This window comes from Phlebotomus papatasi, chromosome 1, assembly GCF_024763615.1.
Source record: "Phlebotomus papatasi isolate M1 chromosome 1, Ppap_2.1, whole genome shotgun sequence".
NCBI classification, from domain to species: domain Eukaryota; kingdom Metazoa; phylum Arthropoda; class Insecta; order Diptera; family Psychodidae; genus Phlebotomus; species Phlebotomus papatasi.
In genome coordinates this window covers 70,498,337-70,523,357 of record NC_077222.1, presented here as the reverse complement: position 1 = coordinate 70,523,357, position 25,021 = coordinate 70,498,337, and the positions used below count along the sequence as shown (strand labels likewise).

The 25,021-nt window shown below is 33.6% G+C and overlaps 1 protein-coding gene across 4 annotated transcripts in view; it reads right to left on the bottom strand.

Annotated features, from left to right (window-relative positions):
- The window catches only part of LOC129799868 (DENN domain-containing protein Crag), a 55,829-nt gene extending 31,061 nt beyond the window's left edge, over positions 1-24,768 (bottom strand). For 2 of the 4 annotated variants that reach the window (XM_055844142.1, XM_055844162.1), the window contains exons 1-5: positions 24,022-24,762; positions 14,696-15,606; positions 10,477-10,627; positions 9,962-10,233; positions 4,306-6,183 (exon numbers count right to left, since the gene is read on the bottom strand). In XM_055844142.1, coding sequence (XP_055700117.1) covers positions 4,306-6,183; positions 9,962-10,233; positions 10,477-10,627; positions 14,696-15,552 — 3,158 coding nt within the window. In that variant the 5' untranslated portion in view covers positions 15,553-15,606; positions 24,022-24,762. Of the gene's footprint in view, positions 1-4,305; positions 6,184-9,961; positions 10,252-10,476; positions 10,628-14,695; positions 15,607-24,021 lie in introns of all 4 variants that reach the window. The other 2 variants (XM_055844133.1, XM_055844152.1) reach the window with 2 other exon arrangements.
- Positions 24,769-25,021: the final 253 nt, after the last annotated feature.

Here is a 25,021-nt window from a genome sequence, read left to right as displayed (position 1 = left end):
AAGAATATCTGCTGCAAGAAATTAAAAATATAAGCAAAATATTAAAAAAAAAATATACGTAGAAATAAATTTCTTGTGATTTTTTTTTAAATAGATTTTTCATAATATTAAATAAATTATTGATTTCTAAGTATGAGAATTGCATGGGAGTGTAAGAAGTGCCGGAAGTATTGCAGCTTTTTCGGGAGTTTTTCGAAATGCTGGAAGTGTGAAGAGCTCTTCTATATAAATTGTGGAAGTGTCTGGAAGTGGTGTAGGGGAGACCGGGGAGGTTTGGGACAGGGGTAGTGTGGGACAAGGCGATTTTTTTATTAATTATTGAAATAAATGGGATTTAACCACTACTCAATCGTAAAAAAATATTAAGATGTATCCTGACTAAAAGAATGGATATCCTCAGTTTTATTGTTTTAATTCTATGAACACTTTCTTAAAAATTGTATTTTTTGATTTCTAAATTTTGCTCTTTGTATTTTATATCAGCGATATATAATCAAAACTTTTTTATCTCATTAGCTAGCAGTATAATCTGGGAACATATTTTTATAAAAGTTTCAGAGATTACACGCTCTTGTTTTTTCCTCAAAGGTTTTAGATACCAAAATTACCCGCGGGGATGTTTGGGACACCTGAAAGGGGTTGAATGGGACGTTGATTTTCGACAAGATTGTAGGTGGTTTGCAATTGTTTATTGTCAAAATGGAGAATAATGCCCAGTTTCTACTGGAAATCTTCCTCTTGTGCAAAGTTTACCAGTTGAGCAGTTCGTCAGTTAATTCAGCATTTGTCGTAACTTCATTTTTGCGATTTTGAGATTTATACATATTTAGAATCTGCGTAATTTTCTTTATTAAACGCACTTGAGGAAAAGAAACTTTTATAAGCCCATTAAAAATTATTTTAAACAACAATTATCGTAAGTGCCCTTAATTAAGAAAAATTTATCAGAATTTGTCGTAACTTCAATTTTTGGGGAAGTTACGACAAATTTCTATACAACATTTTCAGTAATCAGCATTTGCCGTAAGTTCTTTTGCTCGTTTGCGTGGCTTGTAATTTGCAGCAAAATTGCAATATTTCTCAATACACCGTTTATAAAGTCTTCCAAATATCGGAAGACAATGCGAATAGTGTAACATGAAATAATTTTAATTCAATATTTGTGTGAAAAAAAGTAAGAAAAAATCCCTATCCATCTGTCATTAATTCAAAACAAAACAAGCGACGTGGCGCAAAAAGTTTATGCAATAAAATTTATGAAATAACAGCTTTTAGGGACAGGGATAAAAGTTTAATGGATTAATTTAGCCAAATAAAGGTTCTTATTATCACTAAAGTCATTGAAATTGATATAATGCATTTTTGAAAATTGTCGTAACTTCCAAAATCTCCATACATTAGAAGTTACGGCTTTATAAACGATTGAAGTTACGATAAAATCTTATTGGGTTTAATCGAACATATCTCTAAATATCTCAGCTTTTAAATCATTTTATAAAGATTTTCTCGAGTTAACTTACAGTTTATTAGTGCCACTTTTATTATTTTGTCTCAAAACTATCGCATTCTGGGCTCATTTTTAAGAAAAATAAAGCTGAACTGAAAATTTCGTCTCCTGAAAAGTTGTCAAAAGGAAGTTACGATAAATGCTGATTTAACTTACGAGTTGTCTACAGGAACAATTAAACCATCAATGTCTTGATAATAAATAATTTACTCACTAGAGGATATTCGACCTTTGCTCAATCTCGTTAAAAAGTATTTTCTCAAAAATTTCTCGAGCAATATCCTCTACAATTCTCACAAATTCTCCAGAAATGGTAAAACGAGAGCTTTTTCAGAGAAATGACGATAAAATAGGTAACATGCAGTTGTCGTAAAATCAAACAGGAATCCATCAATGAGTTCGAAACTAAAAGTTGCCAAGAAAACCTACTCGCGTGAGGAATTTCATGATCATGAATGCAATACTTACAATTAAAAAAGCAAAGAAAGGTAGATGGAAAATAAGAAGAAAATACTTTGAATAATTGATTGACAATAAATGACTCTACTGTACAAATTAAATTGATATTAATTTCTAAGTAATGAAAAAAAATTAAACAGTTTTATTTCTATTAGAAATATTTTTTATCTAGTAGGGTAGAGTAAGCCCTTTTCGCCACCTTAAGGTTTTGTACCCTTGTAATTATTACAATTTTTGTCGAAATAAAAAGAAATTTTCTGTACAAGTGCTTTGATGCATTGTCTCTCTAATGAACCAGGAGACTTTCCGGGAATCTTTGGGCATCTAGTTGAAAAAATACATTTCCTGCAACAATGCATGTTTCAGTACTTTTCGCCACTTTGTAAACACTTTTTCGCCACTGTGTAAGCACTTTTTCGCCACTTGTTTTTAATTGATTTTTAAGAAACAGCAGCTTTCGAAAACCCGCAAAAGTACATTGCACAGTACTTTTCTTATTTAACATCTATATTAGACAATTATTAGAGTATTTCGAACGATTTTTTGCACATTTTTTGTTTGCGACAAAAATCAATTGACAATTACGTCTGTTTCAACTAAATTCCGCGAGGTGCGCCACTTATAAAATGCTTGGAAAAATGAGTGGCGAAAAGTACTTACACAACCGAAAAAAGTAAGCCCTATTTCACCACATCCGTATTTCTTTATTTTTTTGGAAAACATTATTAAATAATTATATTAGAGCGAAGCTTAGTTAATAACAAAGTGACTTTCAGTGAAAAAATATCAAATACTGTACTGCAAAAACATAAAATATTGCAAGACAATTTGTCTGAGCGTTGACAAGTTTCTTAAGAACTCCATATTTTTTTGGTGACTGTTCAGCTTATCGACAATTTCTTCAATTAACTTGCAAATAATCTAGTCGGTGGAGCACCAGTTATGGTTTTCTGATCCGTTGGACTAGAGGTAACGAAGTAATAGTCATTTCGTAGTTCCATGAGCTCATAATTCCCTAAAAAAGTGATTTTATTTGTAGGTGGCGAAAAAGTGCTTACTGGCGAAAAAGTACTGACTCTACCCTACTTAAAATTAATTAACGTGTTCCAATAATGCAAATTATGCGAGAAAAAACGCGTCCCAAACATCCCGTTTTGCGTCCCATACTGCCCCATATTGGGGAGGTTTGGGACAAAGTGACAAGTTAAATGTTTTATCTTCTCCAAGAAAACTCAGTTCTTTTCCAAATTCTATCGAGTACTTTTTATAAAGTCAATATCCATAGGGTAAGTGTGCCAAAATTCGGCATAGTTGCATGCAAGCGTCAAAGTCTCAAGTTTGAAATGTAATATTTTAAATACAAATTGATTTTTTTTATTCTTTCTTCTGAAAGTGTTGCTTGGAACCTTGCAAAGAGTTTACCGTCTTTATTTGCTCTAAAATCATTCTTAATACATTTTAAAATGAATAAAAATATAGACATAGCTTTGGTGCCCTATTTCGGCCACCTTCATTCTCATAGTTCCTTGCCCTTCGAGAATTCTTCCAATATCTTTTTCACGTCATCTCGTTTGTCGAAGCTACATTTTTTGTTATTCTTTTGCATTGTATAATCTTTAGAGTACGTAAAATCTAAAAGTTCAAGGAAATTCGAGGAACAAAAAAGGTGGCCGAAATTACAAGCTGGCCGGAATTAGGCACACTTACCCTAAGTATCCTATAGACCGCATAAAATTGTAATACAATATCGTGATTTCTTGGAATACTCTCTCAAAGTCAAAACATGAAAAAGTGTCCCACACCTCTCCGGTCTCCCCTACACATTTTCGCTTTCATATCTCCCCCTAGCATTATGAGATCCTTTGGCAGGACCACTACCCTATAGTCCTAATGGACTTTTCCATCTTATTGGTTACATTGTACTTTATCATACATTTCACGTTAAATAAAAAAATGAGTTGTATAAGCCTATTAAAATATTTTTAGTTAAATATTCAATGTTATAATAAAAAATGAAAATATTCGTTTGGTAATTGTTTCTGCTTTACGAAATTCATCGAATTCAATTCCAATTTAACAATTTAACAAATCCTTAGAATTGAACAAAAACCGACAGTGACACCACAAATCAAAAAAAAATGATTCAAAATTAATTATTTAATTTCATGTGACAAAAAAAATAATGACAAAAAATGCAATAACACTCATTGAGTATTCCCAAAAAATTGCTCATTTCGAAAGAAAAAAAAACTGGAATTTCGATGATTCAAAATCAATTGAAGCATTAAATTGATGAACAAATAAAATGAATTCTGTGAATAAATTGTCATTGGACTTACTTGGTTGGACTTGACAATTGTTTATTGTCTTCTTCATCATTGAGTTCTTCCTGTGAACTCAGCTGCTTATCTTCAATCTCCTCTTCGACTTCTTGAAAATTCAGCACTCGCCTCGTTTTGCTGTTGAGCTTATCAATGAGCCCCGAATCACCGGCAAAGCTATCAGATTTAGCCAGCATGCGTGGACTTAAGTCACACGGACTCGACGGTGACGGCTTAAAGACCGGAGAATCTTTGTTGGGACTGGGAGATTTATTGGTTCCCTCACCGGAAATCAAGAGTCCAGCACTGGAAAACACATCAGCTGGTTCCTGTGGTCCTGATTGCCTCACAATACTCCCCAGGCGTCCCCGGAGCCGATCAAAGGCAGTAAAATCAATTGTTGTGGCTGCAGGTGGATCATTGGTGGAGTGTGATGAATCCAAACTCGTCCGGGATGTACCATCGACAGTTTCGAGAGTACTGAGATTATTTTCACACGACACCGAAAGTTTCTTGCGAGAGGAGAACTTTTTGCCAGCTTTGCGAAATTGTGCTGCACCAAAGACAACATTCTTCAGTCGATTCCATCGCAATTGACTCAAGGTCGTCGAATCTGACGGCCACTGAGCCTCGAGAACACATCTATTGTAGAAGCCATAGGTGAGTGCATTTGCCTGAACACCGGAACGCTTCATCAGATAGTGCAATCTAACAGCCAACACGGGTAAATTGTGAATGCCACAGAGTTGCATCATCACCCGATAGCACACCTCATCGCAGTGAATCTTATACTTACTGGCTTTTGCCAGTAAATCATAAGCTGCCCGGAGGATACTGTGTTCCTTTCCAGGATTATCCGTAACCACACTCGGCAGAATGATAAAGTAAATGCTATAGCATGTTGCCAGAAGATGCTTAGCCCACGATTCCGGATTCAATGCACTCTTCCTGGCAATCTTCTGAGCTGTCTTAATCTCATGCTTTGTCCGACGTGCCATAGGTGATCCCGGTGTTACATGTGCATGAACTTGAGCAAAATTCGACAAATGTGTCTTCTTGGAGTGCTTCAAGAGGGTGGGATTCAGCATAAAAGTACTATATGTGAATGTCTGAAGGCCATTTGTAGCTCCTGGCTGACATTCTGGTGGTAAAATGAACTTTGTCCTCTCACTACTATGCCCACTATCCCATTCCACCAATCTTATCTCCGTGGGTGTATCCTCATAAGCACCCACCTTTTCCGTGCAATCATCAAAAAATGCCAATCCCTGATCCCCATCAGACACAAATGACCTCTCTTCAATAAATCGTATGAACATCTGTGTCTTCATGAGCAATTGGAAAAATTTATTGTGTGCCTTATCCCTTGACCGTAAAAATGCACTCAATTGAAACAGTGCATTGGGATCTGTGGCACCAATTGTTGGTGCCTTTGACATTGGCACCAAGTAATCACGATATCCCTTGAGAATTGACGACATAAATCGTAGAAATGCCTCTTGAATTCTCTGTTCTAAATTCTGTTCACGCTTCTTCCTCTTAAAATCCCTATCGAGACTATTTGTGCTGTCAACATTGTGACACTGACTCACCTCCTCCAAATGCTTAAGGGTCTGCTTGAGAATTCTCGCTGGACGCTTCGGAAGGATTTTTGTTGTCAGATGCTTCTGGGATTCACAAACACTTATACTGTTTGTGTCCAAATCCACACAAGTGACATCATTTGGTGGATCGTACAAATCAAAAAAGCGCGAATCTACCCCTATTAGATAAGGCAACGGAGCATGGAGGACTTCAGCGAGTCCCAAGGGACAGAGAGGAATATAGGGACATTGCCATTTGAAGGGAAACAGTAGCGTCACTACAGCTTCAGCCACTGCAGTAAGGGTTGCAGGTCTGCAAAAGAAAAATCGCGCTTTAGAAATATCTTATGCTGTAATTATTTGAATAGGTTTAGATCTAGAAAATCAGCATTACTGTGCTGTTCCAATGAAAAATGAGCATATTTTTTTTAGCACTTCACTGTTCTCAAGTGCGTCTGCATTATCGAATTTTCTTTCTATTGGTTCTTGTCATGACTATTTGGTGGTTTTAAAACGCGACGAGAACTGGTAAAAACAGTCAAGGCAGAAACCAATACAAAGAAAATTCGATTATGTAGAAGAACTTGAGAACAGGAAAGTGATAAATAATTGGAATACAGTAGACTCTCGCTAATTCGGCTCTTTTAAGATCGGGCTACTTTTTAATTCGGGCATCAGGTTAATTTGAAAAAAGTTTATCGTCATTTTTTAAGTTTTCGAATGAAGATAATACTCTGAAATTTGGCATGTTTCGTCTTAGTTATGATGTGATTTTGCATTATAAAAGGGGTTTCATGAAATTTACCATAAATACGAGTATGTAAACTTAATATTAGTATGCGAAAGAACAAAAAATCGTTGCATTTCAATCAATTTGATGCCCGAATTTCTCTCCAATTCGGGTGAAATTTCGGTCCCAAATGCCCGAATTTGAGAGTCTACTGTAGCACAATTATGGTGCTGTTCCAATGAAAAATTATCTTTTTTAACACTTTACTATTCTCATGTGCATCTGCATTATCGACTTTTCTTTGCATTGGTTCCTGTATCGACTATTTTCCCCAGTCCTCGCCGTGTTCTAAAACCACCAAAATATCGTGTCAGGAACCAACACAATGAAAAGTCGATTATGTAGGAGCACTTGTGAACAGTAACCTGCTAAAATAGCATGATCATAACAATTTCGATCGTTTTGCAACTTCTCTTTCGGATCCAAATAGACATAGGCTGTTTCTCGAAAATGTTCAGTCTGTAAAATTTGGCAATAAAGATTTAACTCAAACTGACGTACACTAAGGGCTTAGGCTCATCGATTAGAGGGCCTCTACATTAATTTCATTCACCTAATCCATTACTGCCAAATATTACAGACTTAAATTGATATTCTCGAAGATCAGCCTGAGTTTACTTGAGCTTTTACCGACCCATAAATTAATTGCAAGTTCATAAGCAGTTGAATTTACTTCAAACTTGATAACTTTTCAAAGACTTTTCTAATGAAATTAAAATTGCCCAAATCGCCTAAGAAATGTGCTATTATAAGAGCAAAGCTATAATCTATCTTGTAACCTAATACAATAGGAAAACGACTAGCTTATGACATATAATAATTCTATTATATATTGAGATGTTTCGTGTTGAATTATTTCGAATTGCCTTAACACTTTCACATCCTTTATCCAAAATATGGACATTCTGAGAAAAATATTTTTTTGACTATTTACAATCGATGAAAACCTAAAGTAGAATGGACAGAATGACAACTTTCGAAACCATGCAAAGTTTTGATTGAAGTGACGCATGAAAAGTCAGACATCGCGCCGATTTTGATGATATTTTTCTTCATTGTCTTTCTTGATTTCAATTCTGGATGAAAAATTCTATCATTAGACACTTACATTAAACAAATGGTATTTGAAATGTTTTATTGCAAATAATTCAAAGTCTGTAACCGTTCAAATGCATGTTTGATAGCGTGGCCCTACGCGAGAAGAATATGTGATAATATGCATATTATAATATCTCCATTTTTTTGTAGATTGAGTTAATGGATTAACAAAATATTTATTGCTATTTGACAAGAAATTTGGGAACTATGCTATTTAGGATCCTTTTTCAGCTTTTGACATTGAAAAACCATTTTTAGAAAATCTTCGAGGGCGATTAACTTGAAATAACCCCTTACTTCCAAAGAAACGGTTTGATTCAATTTACAGATTATCTAAAATTTAGCCAAAATAGCGTAGAATTAATACGATTAAAATGCAAGCAAATACTGATTTTATTGATTGTATAACCGATCTAAACCGTTTAAGTGATTAACAGGAATTCAAAGACATTTTCAGCGAATCCAAATTTATTTAAATTTGGCTTTGAAAATTCTTTAGAGAGTATTAATCAAGATTATTATCGTATAAGGACGTAAATAGCTTGAAACTACTATAAATATCGCATACGCTATCAAAAATATGTGAAGCACTAGTTTTGTAAACCTGATATTCTGGTTAGAATTTTATGTAAAACTCGTGCTAATTGAAAAATTGCAAACTATACAAATGTCAAAAGCGTCAATTTTCTAGACTAAAAATATAATATACTGTATTTGACAAATTATACAACAATTTACAAAATATCCTCCTTTTCTGGGATCTCACAGATATTCTGTTTTCTCCAATTCTTCCGCTGTTTGTCAAAAGATTCAGCCTTTTCTCTAGAGCTACAAAATATCATTTGATCCGTCACAGCCATCAAGTTGTTACCGGAGCTAAAAATCAAAGATTAGAAATAGAGACTTGGGACCTTCAGAGGACCCCCCCGATAAGTTGGCCTCTGCATTATTAACATGCCGTTCGTTTTTCTCCAACCTTTCCATTTTCCCTCCAAAACCATGTTTTTCTAAGATTAAGATTGCTCGAAAACGGGTTGTGCGATTTTTTTCGGTTTTGAATATGTTTTAGAGATTCTCCAGGCGGACATTTTGGCCTCATACGCAAATACCGTTGAATCAATTCGAATAACGCTTTTCGAGATCAAAGATTATAAAGGCTCTGAAGAGTGCATTTCTCAACCGAATGTGATCATATTCGGGTTCGTTGACAGGTCTTGTAATTCTTGACGAGCTTGAACCTATCCCAAGCAGTTATGAATCGATAATGAACCTATCATAAACCGATAATTTATTTTAATCAGAATTTCAATTGTATTTTTTTCTAAACTATTTTGAGCCATCTTTTGAGTAATTTATGAAACTTATAAATCAATAAACGGTAAATGGTGCGAAAATACTTTTGAAGTAATACCATTTAAATCACGAGTTCGAGTACTTTGCAAAGCATAAAACGCTTTCCCATCCTATTCTTCCAAACCTATATAAAACGTTTTTTTTTTACTGATTTTAAGGATATAAAAGTGTAATAGCCTGAGGAAGGGCTAAAGTTGGAAGAAGATTGGTTTATTTTAAAGTTCTAAATTTGTTTTGTTCATCCTTCACTGAGTGAGAGAAATCCGAAAAAGTTAAAATAACATTCCAGAAATGTTAATTTTACCCTGCAGTATTGATCCGAAATCGGTGTAAATATTACCCTTTTTAGGTGTATTGGGGGTTAAAGTTACCCTTTTTCATGTTAATTTTACCCTTAAAAAGATGTAAAATTAACATAAAAAGATGTTGATATATTTTTACACCTAAAAAGTGTTAAAGTTATGAGGAAAAATAGTTAATCTCAGCCTCTTTTTTTCTCAGTGTTGCAGCAGACAAAAAATTTAAGATCTTCTGGGTTTAACCATTTAAGGACGAGAGAGGGTCAAAAATTGGGTGTCTGAAAGAATCCCTTTTTCTGACTTTTTACTTTAGAGCAAAACATAGCTTTAGAAGGCTGTAAGACAAATTTCAATTTTTGGATCACTGGTGACCCAATCGTCCTTAAAGGGTTAAGATGATTTTATAATTTTTTTTGTTTTTTTTACGTTTTTTTTTAAATCAAAATTGAAAGCGTATGTTCAAGAGATCATTCAGCATTCATTTATAGTTAGAAAAATCTGAAAATTTTACTTCCGCTCTATTTTAACGTCGATCAAAGATTGCAAATTACCTGAGTGAATGAATGAGGATCTTCTGTTCAGTCAGCACAAGTAGAAGGACATGGAGGCAGTTTTCAGGGCCCAAATTGGCCAAGAGTTGCCTAAAGCCAGCTCCACTGCGTGGCAATGGTGAATCTTCAGGCTGAGTAAGTAGTATTCGATCATTGCTGACATTGGACAATTGCAGAAGAATGCTTGGCGAGGGGAAAGGTACCTCATCCAGCAGCTGCGTAATGTATCTCTCAATGGGCACCGGCAATTGTTGTCTACTTGCCGCCATTTGCTGCGAATAAACACAATTCTTTATTTTTTTTTTGTGAAATTCAATCATTTGCATACCGATAAGATATCAAGTTATTTGCTATTCACGTTGAAATAATATTTAAAAGTAACACTGTAATCCACAATTCCAGGAGGGTAAAATTGTGGCAATGTTTAAAGAAATCGAAGTGAGAGGCTTATCTGTCGCCATACAGTCGGTATAAGAAGTTTTTTTGTTGCGTTAGTAATGAGAGATATGATTTACCTGGAGAAACTGCAGCCACTTCTCAAAAGTGTCGCCAAAGGGATGATGGGACAGGAGACAGATGGACTTGTTGACATGGAGCGTATGTGTTTCCTGCATCTCCTCATTCCACTCCAACAATTCTTTCTGTTCCGACGTAAGATTTTCATATCTGCAAATTTTATAAATCCCAATTAAAATATTTCTTTTAATATATATATATATTTTTTTTTTTGAAAATGAAAACTTTATGAGATTTCAGCATAATTATAGAAATTTAATTCCTCAGCTTATTTACCAGAAAAAAAACCTAATTTACTTAGCATAGAGATTTTCTTTTGCATTTTCATGTTTTGCAACATTTTAGCTTGTTGATTTTATTTTATTTTACATTCCCTTATAAATTTTTTTCAGTTTAGAGAAATACTACACAAACCGCAAAACTAATAGTTTCTCAAAACTTTTACGAATCCTACATAATTAATCTATAATATATTTTTTGATTAAATTTGCTATCTAAACACCACCCACAGTCATCAGAAATAAGATAAGACACAAATGTAGAAATTATACTCAATTCCGCGTCTATCTAGTTACAACCTAAAATTTCGCCATGGATATCTGAGCCCAATATTTAAAAAAAAAAACAGTTAGAAAAAACAAGTTACATTACATTTAAAAGAACATAAAAAAATATTCCATTTTGACAAATAAAAACCCAACATTTGGGAAATTTCTCCTCTTGAAATTTAAATTTCAAAACAAATATATACATAGCAGACTTTCTAAAATAATTTCAAATTGAAAAAAAGTAATTTAAAAGTTATCATTATTAAAATAAAAAAGCGGTTAATATTTCCTTGACATATTCAAACTTTTTACTGCTCTAAATCAAAGAGAAAGCATTTATAATAATCGACTTTTTTTCAACTTGTCACCGTCCTGGAGCTTAAACGGTAAATGATATCAACTTCCAGTCTTTGGTGACCCCCAATAAATAAAACAATATATCCAGACGTTTTTATTTTTTTCCGCCCATCCGCCTAAATCTCCTCAAAAATCATGTTTTTTGGTTTATTTCGACAACGACTCCTACCATTTTTTTTTTTATTTTTGAATATTTTTTGGAGGTCATTCAGGTGGACATTTCGTCCAAACATACCTATGACATGACTTAAAAAAATCGCCATCTTGAATTTTCTAAAGTCAAAATTTAACTGGTCTTGAAATCAGTAATTGATCGGTTAAATATCCGAGAATAACTTATCTTTCTCGTGTTTACATTTTTTGTTTGCTTGTAACTCATGCCAGAACATTCAAAAATGATACCAATTTTTGATTTTTTCTGTCATCTGAGCGATCACCAAAAATTACCTTTTCATTGTTTTTATTTGTTTATTCCGGAGTTAAATAAGTCTCAAAACAAGGATACTTTCAAAGAATCCCCGGTTATCCTTTCATTTTACCACTGACTAGGACAAGGTGGCTGAATGAAATTCAGGATCTTGCCTTGAAGCGCCTTGGAATCGATCACGAACATCACCCTGAGGTGACGATGAATCGACAGGTGTAGGCTGCTAACCTACGTGGGGTATCCTAGGCCCACGATCCCAATTGGAAATTAATTGTCATTGTTGAATGAATGAATTGAAGTTTTAAAAAACATTCTCAGACAATCGACGGCGTAGGTTGAATCAGCAACATGACTAACTGCATTTCCTTTGTATCTACATTTGTTACAAACGCTATATTAGTGATGCGTTATTTGCAATAAGTACAGATACAAAACAAATTCAGTTAACCAACTTGATAAAGTATTATCAAGCATGAAATAATTTGTGTTATTTTGATCTGCTTTGTTGGCTTTATTACAGACTGCCGTAAATGAAAGAAATATCCATTTGACATATTTTTATATTATAGTAAACTTATTCTTCTATAATTTTGTTTAAGACCATTTTTCTCTATCTTAATCAGAAATGTGCTTACGAAATTATTTTGAAAAAACAATTTCTTTTGGCAAAAGTTCTTTATAATGGCTTGAAAAAGATAGACAAGGCGAACTGGAGACAAAGTACATCGAGTAAATGCAACTAATTGAAAATCTTAGTCATATTTTCTCTTTTCAAGCCGTGTTAGTTTTTGATAAAAGAACTTTCAAAGGAAGAACTCTGTAAATCTTTAAACGTGCAATGAATTTTTGTTCAAAAAATCTGAAATACTCCACAAACACTCACAATGTATAAATGTTAAAAATAAATTTAGTAAAGTTAATATTTAAAAAAAAAAGAATTCAAAAAAGTCCTATTTTTCATTTTTATAGAGGCAGGCTTTCAGGCTTCGAACACTTCATATTTTTCCCATATTCCTTTAATGAATCTGACCTAATTTTTTCAGGAAATGTGTGACTTAATTCGAACTTAGTTCGAAGACAGAGTGTCTGCGAAGACATAATGTGTTCGAAGACTGAAAACCTTCCCCTACTTCTTGCTCAAATTACTTAAAAGTTTAAGCGATCGATGTGGTTTATTAAGTCTATCTTTGCTAAAAATTTGAAGCCTCAATTTCTCTTATCTTAGAAGATATCGAATTTGGAAAATTATATTCTACTTTGCCTAAAAATTTCTATTCCTTTAAACTTTCTACTTTGACGTGCGATCTTCCTCAAGAACTAAAACTCGATCTCATTAAAACCCGAAGATGTTTAAACTGCTTCTTTTCTCAATATGTTACGACAATTGCTGATTCAAACGACGCTGAGTGATTTCATTTCCTTGGGTGATTTCATTTCCAATTTTTCTATGATTTTCGGATATGTTTTAGAGGTAGTCCAGGAGGGGAATTCTGTAACGCTCTTTCAATGCCATATCACAAATTGGGTTCAAATCTTAGGAGAGCTTTTTCGAAAATACGATTCTGTAGCCGTGACATTGCCATTTTAGTTCACGTCACATTGTCAAAATTCACATAATTTGATATTTATAGAAATTCAATTGACAATGAATTTTGTTAAACAAATCAACCAAGACGTACTGTATTTTTATCAATTCATCAAGTACGGTAAATGTCCTAATTCAAAACCATTTCCAGACGCTTTAACTTTGACAGAAGATTCAACACATTAAGTTCAAGTTTTTCTGAAGAGAATTACATAAATTTGCTCCTTGACTCTTCTAGAATGTTACTTTTTAATGAAAATTCTTTAGGTTTTGAAAACTTCTTAAATACAAGAAAAATACTCGAGTGTAAAATGCTTCTATTAAAAACAAATTAATCTAAATGGAGACAAGGAAAAGTTTCTAATTGGAGACAAACAGCGTAAGTGAAACCGCGATGAGAGGCTTCCAAAACCTTGCTGAGTTGCTCTTGAGTGCAGGATTTGTTCTTATTCTTGGTCTTTTCTCCTTTTTCGTCTAAAACAATAAGAAAATCTCTCCAAAAAAAATCATATTTCCGGGGTTTCCTATTGAAACATTTGTAGACACTTAAGAAAAACCCTTTTTGTTCACGAAATAGGTAATTATTTCATTTGAAAACTTCACGTACCGTTAACAATAAAGATTAGCACTTAATTTAACTAAAATTAGCCAGAAATTTAACATAAATGTTAAACAAGACGAATAAACAACAATCACCTCATTGTGTTTTTCATTGGAAAACATGGTCGATCGATGAAAAACTCAATGGAGAAGAGGTACACTTTTAATTTTTCCCAGAAATTAACAAATCAAAATTTGTGAATATGAATGGATTTTCGCTTTATTTGGAGCAAAATTAGATAAATAATGGAACTGTGGTATAGAAAATATATAAATATAATAATTTAATACTGTATTTATCATGAAAACAATGACGTTTCCATTTAGAGTAGCGAAAAATTTCCATTTGGAACAGGTTTTGAATTAGCTTAATTTAACAAATCTCTTTTTATTCTATCATTGTCGCTGAAATTGTTTAAAATTGGGTTTCCAAGGAAGTTTTTAAAGGATATCTTTGATAAAAATTTGATTCCAAATTCTTTTTTTTTATCTTAAATTTAGAAAATATAGAATTTTATAGGTTTATTATTTTTCAAAAGTTTTTCTACTCATTTGAATTTTGTACTCCAATTTTTCATCTTGCTCTGAATGAAAACGCTGGCATTATAACCCGATCTAGTACTGTGTATTTCCCCATTAAGTTACGACAATTGCTGATTTAGGTACTAAGTAAATTACGACATTTTACTACTTTTACTTACGGAAAATCTTCGTAGAACGTCAGCGCTGATCCGTAGACTTTGTACGTTCCATCAGCTACGGTAAGGACAAATGTGCTGAAAATCGGAGCAATTGGGGCTCTGCGGCGTCGTTCATTCTCTTGAACGGCATGAGGCCACAACTCCAGCGAACTTCCCATGGGCAGACAGAACAAAGGCACACTCGGACAGAGATTTAGGGGGAAATCATTGTGATCTGCAGCTGGGTATCTGTGGAGAATTTCGGGCTGATAGCTGATATGCCGCGGACGGTTCATGGATTTCTTGTAGCACAGATAAACATCACTACCCATCATGCCCTTATTGAGAGTCTTGTGGATCTGACAAAAGGCATGTGGTGGTCTTTCACCCTTGCTAGGCACGATCACACACAGATCCGTCACCACAAGTTCATTGCATGGCATATCAGGTCTGGCACGCCGGAAAGTGAGAAAAGTCTTTGCTGAGGAATTATTAACATTGGCCACACGTTCTCCTGGTGTTTGCAGAACAATCTCAGCATCGGGCATAATTCTCTCGGCCCCATCGTACATCACCCCAATGTCCACAAGAGGTGGCTTTTCTCTGCCCCGGCGGAAGTAGATAAAACACGCGGTGGTGCGAACAGAACCAAAATTCAAATCAGCATACAGCCCAGTTGGAGTATATTCGAGAATCTCAAAGCCACGGGGTACTTTTTCACCGTGAGCCGGGAAAAAGACCCCAATGTCTATGATAGGATCTGTTGAAATGGCAGCCTTGAGATGACCACTGTCATTGAAAATGTTCTCTTGGAGCAATTGTGGTTGTTCTGGCATTCCTGCCACCACAAAATAATCTGCTACTCGTTTCTCTTCCATCCTATAGCACAACTTCAGTCAATCTCTGAAGCACGAAGAAAAGGATGCCCAAGACTGTTGAAAAGAAAATAACTAAATTGCAAAATGTCTAGTTTTATGAAGAAAAATTCCAGAGAATTTTATCACGAGTCACAATAAAAATACAACCATGAAGACTCACAGTCGCTCTCTTCCAATCTAAATATCCCCAGCAATTGCACTTTTAATCATAAAAAAAGCTTAAATAAAAGCGCTCCGGAGCTTTTTATAGTTTTCAAGAACTGAATTTTTTATCAAGTTTATCAAAAAATTTAAGGATTCAAATAAAACTAGGATTGAGGTATGCTTTCTATCTTTAACTCTTTGTAACTATGAAGTTCTTCCACAGACTTTTAATTTCCTCATTATTCCCCTAAATGCTGTGATAAGGAGTACTTAAATATTTAAGTAGCGAAAGTTTAACAGTTAAAACTCTATGAAAAGTAAGTCTTAAATTCTCCTATCTCACGTACTTCATATTGAGAATTAAATTATTTAAAATTTAAGTGTAAAACTCATTTTGATAAAATCTATCAAAGATATAGAAGCTTAAGAAAGATTACACTGTGCAACACCAAAAAATGTGATTTCAAATGACCGGTATTTTCGGATTCCTTGGTGTCTCCTGAGTGATAACTCCGAAGAAAGTTATGGTCTATCACGTCTAGTTTCTGAGCTAGATTAAGATGAAAATCTTTAAGAAATTGTTTAGAAATATTTTGTGAAATTTGCTTTATCTCAAAAATGGTACATATTAGGATGTTAGTGTCTAAGGATAACTCAAGAATGTGTAGAGGAGGACTCAAGGAAAATATTCCAGGAACGAACCATATCCTTATGTCCTTATTTTCCTTGAAATGTTCCAGATTTTCCCCATAATCTCTAAATATCCTTCAAATCCATTAAAAGGATGCACAGGACGACTTGCATTGTTTACAAAAATTTTCTCCTGAATATCATAGGATCATAAAACTTACCGTTATCCAGAAATTATGCATTTGAATTACATTATGAAGAACAGACTTTTCTCAAAAAATTCAATATTTTATCTCATATCTTACCAATATAAAATTATAGTAACAAATAGTTTACCTTTCTTTGTATTGAACTATCTAACACATTTCTGACATAGGGGAAACTAGGTTCTTACTTGGCTGCTTGGTAGCCGAGATAATTCAATTTATTTATTTTAAACACGTTTTTTAACCATAGTGATTCTTTTTTCCATGTGACGAACTACGACAATATTAAAGATTCATTAAATTTTGTAAGAACTTTCTTTTAAACCTTATTTTAAATAACGTAGTCGAGTAAAAGTGGTCATATCAGCACTTGAGTACTTTCGCAGCGTTATTGTGCCAAAAACTTAATTTTTTACACTAAACTACAAAAGCCACCCATATATTTGTGATCAGGAAGTGGCGAAACACATTTTGGCAAAGTTTGGGCCCGATCGGAAGATATGAAATTTTGGTAGAATTATAGTAGATGAGATTTTTAAGAATCTCACCTAATATTCCATTAATTTGCCGTACCTTACAAGAAATTCTATAAAAGTAAGAACCTAGTTTCCCCTATGTCAGAAATGTGTTAGATAGTTCAATACAAAGAAAGGTAAACTATTTGTTACTATAATTTTATATTGGTAAGATATGAGATAAAATATTGAATTTTTTGAGAAAAGTCTGTTCTTCATAATGTAATTCAAGTGCATAATTTCTGGATAACGGTAAGTTTTATGATCCTATGATATTCAGGAGAAAATTTTTGTAAACAATGCAAGTCGTCCTGTGCATCCTTTTAATGGATTTGAAGGATATTTAGAGATTATGGGGAAAATCTGGAACATTTCAAGGAAAATAAGGACATAAGGATATGGTTCGTTCCTGGAATATTTTCCTTGAGTCCTCCTCTACACATTCTTGAGTTATCCTTAGACACTAACATCCTAATATGTACCATTTTTGAGATAAAGCAAATTTCACAAAATATTTCTAAACAATTTCTTAAAGATTTTCATCTTAATCTAGCTCAGAAACCAGACGTTACGGACCATAACTTTCTTCGGGACATATACTCGGGAGACACCAAGGAATCCGAAAATACCGGTCATTTGAAATCACACGGAAAAAGTTTTCATTTTGTTGCACAGTGTTATTAGCATGAAATATAAAGGTGCAGAAAGGACTTTTAACTCTTTCGTCTCCTTTGGTACTCTGGGTACCCATGGAAAAAAGATTTTTTTTTGGACTATTTAGAATCGATAAAATCCGATTCTTGTGGATGATTACAAACTATAAGGATGTCCAAATCTAGGAGATTTTTTGCAGGATCCCAATTAACTCCTGAGCTAAGATATTCTTGGTCAAAAATCGTAAATTTTCGATTTTCTGCTTCCTTGCAGATATTGTGACATTTTTGATATTTTTAGACCAGAATAAGGAAAAACCTCTCGGGGTCAATAAGTATGATAACTAACAATTACAGATTGCATAAATTCGAAAAATAATTTTTTCTTAAATTTTCAAAAAACTTCTTCAAACTTTATGGGTACTCTCGGTCCCAAAAATTTAGAGGTCAAATGTAAGGTTATCCCGCCATGCCCGCCATTTGCTTTTTAACACCAACCTTGTAACAAAATTCCAAGCGGGAGCGACATTTTTGCCATTATGGCCGATAATTTTGATATTTGGCAGCGAGGGAGATTGCTTTCAAGGAAGTTTTTCCTATTCTTCCTGATTTTGGTGAATTCTGATTGTCCAGGAAGTGTCTTTTATGCTTTTGAGAAAGCTTAATGTGTCTGTAATAATATCGTGTTGAGAGAAATGTGTTTTAAAGTGTTATTGTGTGACATATTTTGAGGAATCTGTTGGCAAGCAGGAACTTGGTGTCTTCTTGACCACTTTCTGGACATCCCACAAGATACTGGTCAATAATTCTTCTGGTTTTAGTAATCAACATTGTAAAGGAGTCATTTGACACCCAAAAATAATTCACAAAATTGATATTATTGGCTTTTGGAAAATTGAAGTTTGTCTCCTTTTCGTTCTTTTGGGGACGAGAGTACCCACGAGTTTTCCAATTTCCCAGAGGCGGAAAAAATTCTTTCTCTACAAAAGTATCATATTTGACCACTAAGACTTACAATAAAGTGAGTTTTACTGAAATTCGTTCGCTGGATATGTTGTGATCCGGAAAGAGTTAAAACAGTTATTTTCTCATTAATGATCTCATTTGCGTCATATGAATAAAATATTTGGCAACCTTGCTTATTAAAAACATTTATTATAAACAGCTCTTGTATTTTGGAATCATTATTATGTTATTTTGCACTTGAAATTAATTATTAGTAACATTCTCAAATTTAAATAGTATACACAAATTCTCTTTAAGAAATTTATTTATAATAAACCAAAGGCATGCACGTATAAATCTATTATAAAGATTAATTTCAATTTAATTTTTATTGCTCTGCTTTAACTTTACGTAATGTATTCTAATTTAGACAAAAATTGGTAAAGTGAAAACGGAAAAGAGACTAACAGTACCCACTGCATAAAAATGAAATAAAAGAAATATTAAAATTAAAACTTTAGTTTAGATCGAAAACTCTGACATAAATTTAAAAAAAAAAAAAACCTTTAAAGGCAGATCCATATTCTTCTTAAATTTTAAAATGTCAAGTTCTAGGGCAATTTGCACCATCTTTCACCAAAGAAATCTGTATTGCTTTGACAGCATTGTTTGGCTTCTGAACCACAAACTGGAAAATAAGGACATCTGCATTGTATCAGACAGCAAGAGAACTTTAAGAGCAATTGCAGAGGAAGCAACAGATTAATTATTGATAAAGGAAGCAAAAAATTGCCTCAAGAAACTCTGACTTTGCAAAATATAATAGAATTATTCTGTTCTGAGTCGCAAGGCATGTAAATAATCTGAAAAACGAGATTACGGACAGATTATTGAAATTCTGAAGAGAAAGGATTTTAATAGGAACCGAACCTGCAATAGAATGGGTCCCGATCAATACTTTGAACGTCATAATAATCCCGAAATCCAAAATGTCAAAAGCTAAAACCTCAAAAGCCAAAGTCCCGAACGAAAAAATCCCGTAAGCCAAAATCCTGAATGCCAAAATTTAGAACGCCAAAATCCCGAAAACCAATATTCCAAACGCCAAAATAACGAAATCCAAAATCTCAAAAGTCAAAATCCCGAAAGTAAAAATCCTAAAAACCTATATCCCGAACGTTAATATTCCGAAAGCCAAAGTTCCAAAATCCAAAATTCTGAATATTAAACTCACATAAATTGTAGATATAATGCAAATTATGTATGTGCGATCCACGGAGATTATCCGAGAAAATTGTTATTGCCTTTATGAATTCTTCTAATTTTCACTAAAGATTTGCAATATTTTTCAAGCAAAGGTGAAATCCTCATTTTCGATTTTACCCTTTTCAGGATTTTGGCTACCACCGTTGGACAATACACTATAGACTTCAAGAACATTTAACTCCATAGTGATCTACTCAATTTCACCATTTTCCGGTAAAAACCGGAATTAGAATAAGGGATAAAATATTTAAATATTTAATATTAATATTTATTCAATCAAAATGTAAATTAAAGTATTAAATTTCTTCAAGGTTTTTAGTTGAACTTCACAATAACGATCAAACTCCTTTAAGATTTTCTTTCTTTCTTTTCAATTTTAAAACCGGTCGAACGAACCTTCAAGTTTTTAATTACAGAAAATTTTAAAGTAAAAGTGTAAAAGAAGAAACATTATTATCCTTTAACTCAGAAATGAAAATTTTAAACCTTTACCTAAATCTTTAAGCTTTATTTACTTCAAAATTAAGAAAATTCAAAATTTTAAATCTGAATTAAAGGATCAAAAATACATCAGTAAAATACTTTTTCTTTAACTTTTTAAGTAGTTACCCGAAAACTTTCTTTTTGTAAGAATTATCTTTTAACTAATTCAAGAGAGACCGAATAGAAGAACTGGAGATAAATGGGCCGAGTTATGTCATTCAAAGTTTATATTTTACTTTATGCCTTCTGATACTCTTTATCAGGTTTTGAACAATTCATTTTCTTCAAGGTGTTTCAACACCAAACCTACTGACTATTTTTGGTCGTTTTTGCTAGCGCGTTCGATCAAATAATAGGATACTCAATAATTTTTTATTGCAAAAGAGGAAAAATTAAATTTAAAGACTAAAAAATATATTAGGGGGTAGTGGGGCACCTTTGAATTTGGGGTTGTTCACCTATTTTTAAATAAAATTGTGCATTATTGTAATATAATTTAGCTGCACAAAAAAAATTGAGAATCATAATTATATCACGATAAGGCTCAATTTTATTTAAAAATTGGTAAAAAAAAAAAACTAATTTCAAAGGTGCCCTACTTTTCTCTACATGCAAATTTTAAAAAATTCATAAAGTTGTATAGCGACATTGTACCCTTTAAATGTGTGTTAATTTTAAAATGTTTTTAAACAGGTCAGTTTGACCGGTCTTGCTAGGTTTAGTATTAAATTCATTTGGCCCATTATATATCTTTTAATAGCCTGGCGCAATGCCTCAAATATCTAGAAAAGAGATATTGGTGAAATCCATTAGGGACGTAGAGAAAAAATGAGTTATCCAAAACTTGAGTCGTCTGAAAGTAGCGCGCTTTCCCCTACTTATTTTTGATACAAGAATTTCAATTTCAAGAAAACTCTTCGAAAAATCATAAAACGGACAATGAAATCTTCTTTCCAAATTATTCCAGAAACCCTCATTAATGCCTCTTTAATGCCAATTTTATTCAGGGATTCCGTGAACTCAAGGAAAACCAATTCGGGAAACCGGGAACACGAGCCTCTCTAATTGCTTATGAATAATTCCTTATACATATTTAATTGTCTAAAATGTTATTGAAACAAACTTCAGAAAGCTTCCAAAGGCTTGACTCCTTATCACAAAATACCAATCATCTCAGTACGGCTATTAATGTACGAGATCCCCCACATCCTTTTTTTCATTTTTTTTTACCTTAGCATTTGGCAAAAAGGTTGAATTTTATCGATTGATTATTTTGGTTATAATTTTTGTAAATGTAATTAATTTTGTATAAGGATTCCCAGAGTAGGATGTTTGTCGAAATAAGCCTTAATCCTTTAAGGACGATTGGGTCACCACTGACCCAAAAACAATTTTTTTCCTACGGCCGTCTAAAGTTATATTTTACTCTAAAAACTTTGGAAAAACTATTTTTCTGACCCCCCCCCCCATTTTGACCCTCTGGTCCTTATAGGGCTAAGGACTAAGAGCTTGAGTAGGGAATAGTTCGTAAGTAAACGGAAAAAAAGAAATCAGCTTTTAAAAGCCATTTTAAAGATTAAAAGCTTAAAATTTATCTTAGAATAATATAAGGGAAGAGCACCAGCGATCGGCAGTGTTCCTCGGGTCGTCAGGTTAATACCACATTGTTGCTCCAAATTAAATGATTTTTTAAAAATTATTAGCTACTTTTTTACCATTTGACTCTTACAAGAATACAATGCATTAACTCAGATTTAATTTATAAAACCAATTTTCCCTGAGACACCTGATTAAATTCCTAATGGCGCTGGCACACCTTTTCAATTTAATGAAATTCAATCGATTGAAATTTTATCTCTCACCCTTTCAAACTGAAATTAGATATAGTTGTCTCTTTCTGCCAAATGAAATTTAAAATTGAAATTGAAATTTCAATTTCCATTTGAAAGAAAAGAGACAGCTATATCTGATTTCAGTTTGAAAGAGTAAGAGGTAAAATTTCAATCGATTGAATTTCATTAAATTGAAAAGGTGTGCCAGCGCCATAACGATCCGAGGTACAAAGTACAAGTTTGCTATTACACATTTTTTATTAATTTATTGTAAAAATTAAAAATTCAAAAGCACCGATATAGTTAAAGGGATCACTAATGTATCAATTAGTATACATAAAAATACCAAATAATGTTTTGAGGATTATATTTTCAACTAAATATGGAGCATGTCTCTTAACATTCCGATCCGGGGTATTCTTCCCTTAATTTGACTTTAATTTAAAGCAAAACAATGAAAGGATTACATTTTCATCAGTTTCTGACTAGTCCCTCTCTCGGCTTAAGCCGAGAAATGGCTTAGTTAATGGGAAACTAATGGGAATTTAGTCAAATTCATTTTTAGTTTACATTATAGTTTATGTTAAATCGTCTCTCGGCTTAAGTCGTAAGTGTGCCCAGCACATTATATTATATTTATTGTAACGATTCGAACAAATTAAATAAACATTTGTTATTATTTTTTGTATCTTTGGAAATAGTTCTTAAGCCTCTAATTTTTTTTCAAATAAATTGAAATAGAAAAAATGTTCACAGAATCTTCGTAATGTTTTCTATACTTCAAAATTTACTCTGTGTTCTCCGGCAAAATTCCACGATATTTGGGAATTTAAAAAATGCAGAATGATTAAGAATTTGATACGAATTTTTAACCATCAGTCAGTTTTGGAAGCCATTCAATGTGTCTAATCATAAGAGCACTAAATTTTTCTCCAGAAAATGTGATTAAGAAATACTTTCCCTCTCGAAATAATCAAAAATAAAAATGGAAACACTTTAATTTCGTAAAATAAAACCTTGCAAATGTTTTAGGTGTTTCTGTGAATATCAATGTACCCAGTGAATATCAAATTCTGCAACGTGCAACTCAGTAAAACAAAAATTAAGCTGTAAAGATTCTGATTTTTAGAACATTCTGTTACCTGTTTAGTTTAGTTAAAAAACAATATCTTTTCTAAAAAATAATTTAACAAATTTTTTTTAAAGAAATCAAATTTAAATGACAAAGTTTATTGGATTAAATAAAATGTTTTAAGAAAGTGAGATTTGTTACTCAATTGAAAAAGAAAAAAATGTTACAAATGTGATTAAATCATATCAAAAGCCATTAGTCAATTGATTACAATATTACTTTTCCAAGAAACCGATAAAGAGAGTTTGAGCAATATGACAATTTTGATGTTGATTAACTAATACTACAGCAGTATATCGGGCATTTTCAGAACTTTCCAGGAAGTTTGACCTTTGATAAAACAGATGGTCCCAAAAACAAGAGCTTTTATGCCTTTTTCAGAGACTTGGTCTTGATTTTGACCTTCCTATGGACTTTAGGTCAACCAAAATGCCCCTTCTGGGCCCACCAACCCTCATCTTGAGCCCATTCAAGTGGCAGATGCTTTGGAAAACACCAAAGCCAAAGAAGTCATTCAACTCTTGTGAGTTTGTGTGACTCACGGTGACCAAGTTCTTCCTCTCCTTTGGTGTTTCCCTCTGCGTCCTGCCAGCTTGTTTTGTTGGGCATTCTCTGTTGAATCGATACAGCAGGTGAAAGAGAGTGCACAAAACCCGAACTAACCTCCAAATTGATGCAAACGAAGTGACCAAGAGACTTCTCACCAAACACGACTAGTGGCTATTTTTAGTTGGCAAGTCCTTGTGACTCGTGCTGGGTCACTTTCTTGCATCTTCCCACTCCGTCTTACGCTACTCCACAACCACAATCAACTCCGATGGCGTCTTCCGGACACCACACAGACAACTCCGCAACCACTTTTCTCGCGCGACAATGAACCGAGTAAATCACAAAGCGCAATTTATCCGTCTCTCCTCGCACCACCTCTGGCCAGATTCTGCCAGCCACTTGCACCAATTTATCGCGTCAATTTTGGACTTCCTCCCCAGCTTTTTCTTTGCGTCGTCTTATGTCGTCCGATAAGAAGATTCCTCTTTCTTCAGCACAATTTCACAAATTCCCCTTCACTGAAACCCCTTCAGAATGCCCCAGTACACACTCCACTGACCACAGAACACACTAGAACTAGAAAAATTGCCCAAGAAGGCCACAAATGTCTGAGAAATCGTGGTGAGGAAAAATCACAGTCGCACAAATCTCACAATTTTTTTTTCCTCTGCTTGCGCGATGTTGGTGACTCACTCAGCCTTCGCGCGATCGCATTAAATGTAATTAAATCCGAACGAGTGTACTGAATTGGCGCAACACTGATTGCTGTGGAGTCCGATCACTCTGAAAAATGTGCCTGAAAGCCACAAGGAAAAAACAAAAACTGGCATGAAATCCTCCTTCGAAGTTGTACTAATGTCACTTGGATTTTTACAAAAAATTCAAAATGTCGAAATTTTGTAAGAATTCCATGGCAAACTTCGATGTGGTTCAATTTTGATAATGCAAATTTGCAGGAAAACTGTTCAACGCACGAACTGTTGGTATGTTTCATGAAACTCTCTCCAAAGTCCAAGAGAGGTCTCACAAAATGGTTCGGAGATTAAATAACTAATTTCAAGGAAATCATGAAACATGAAACATGGATAAGTTGACTTAACGAAACAACAAAAAG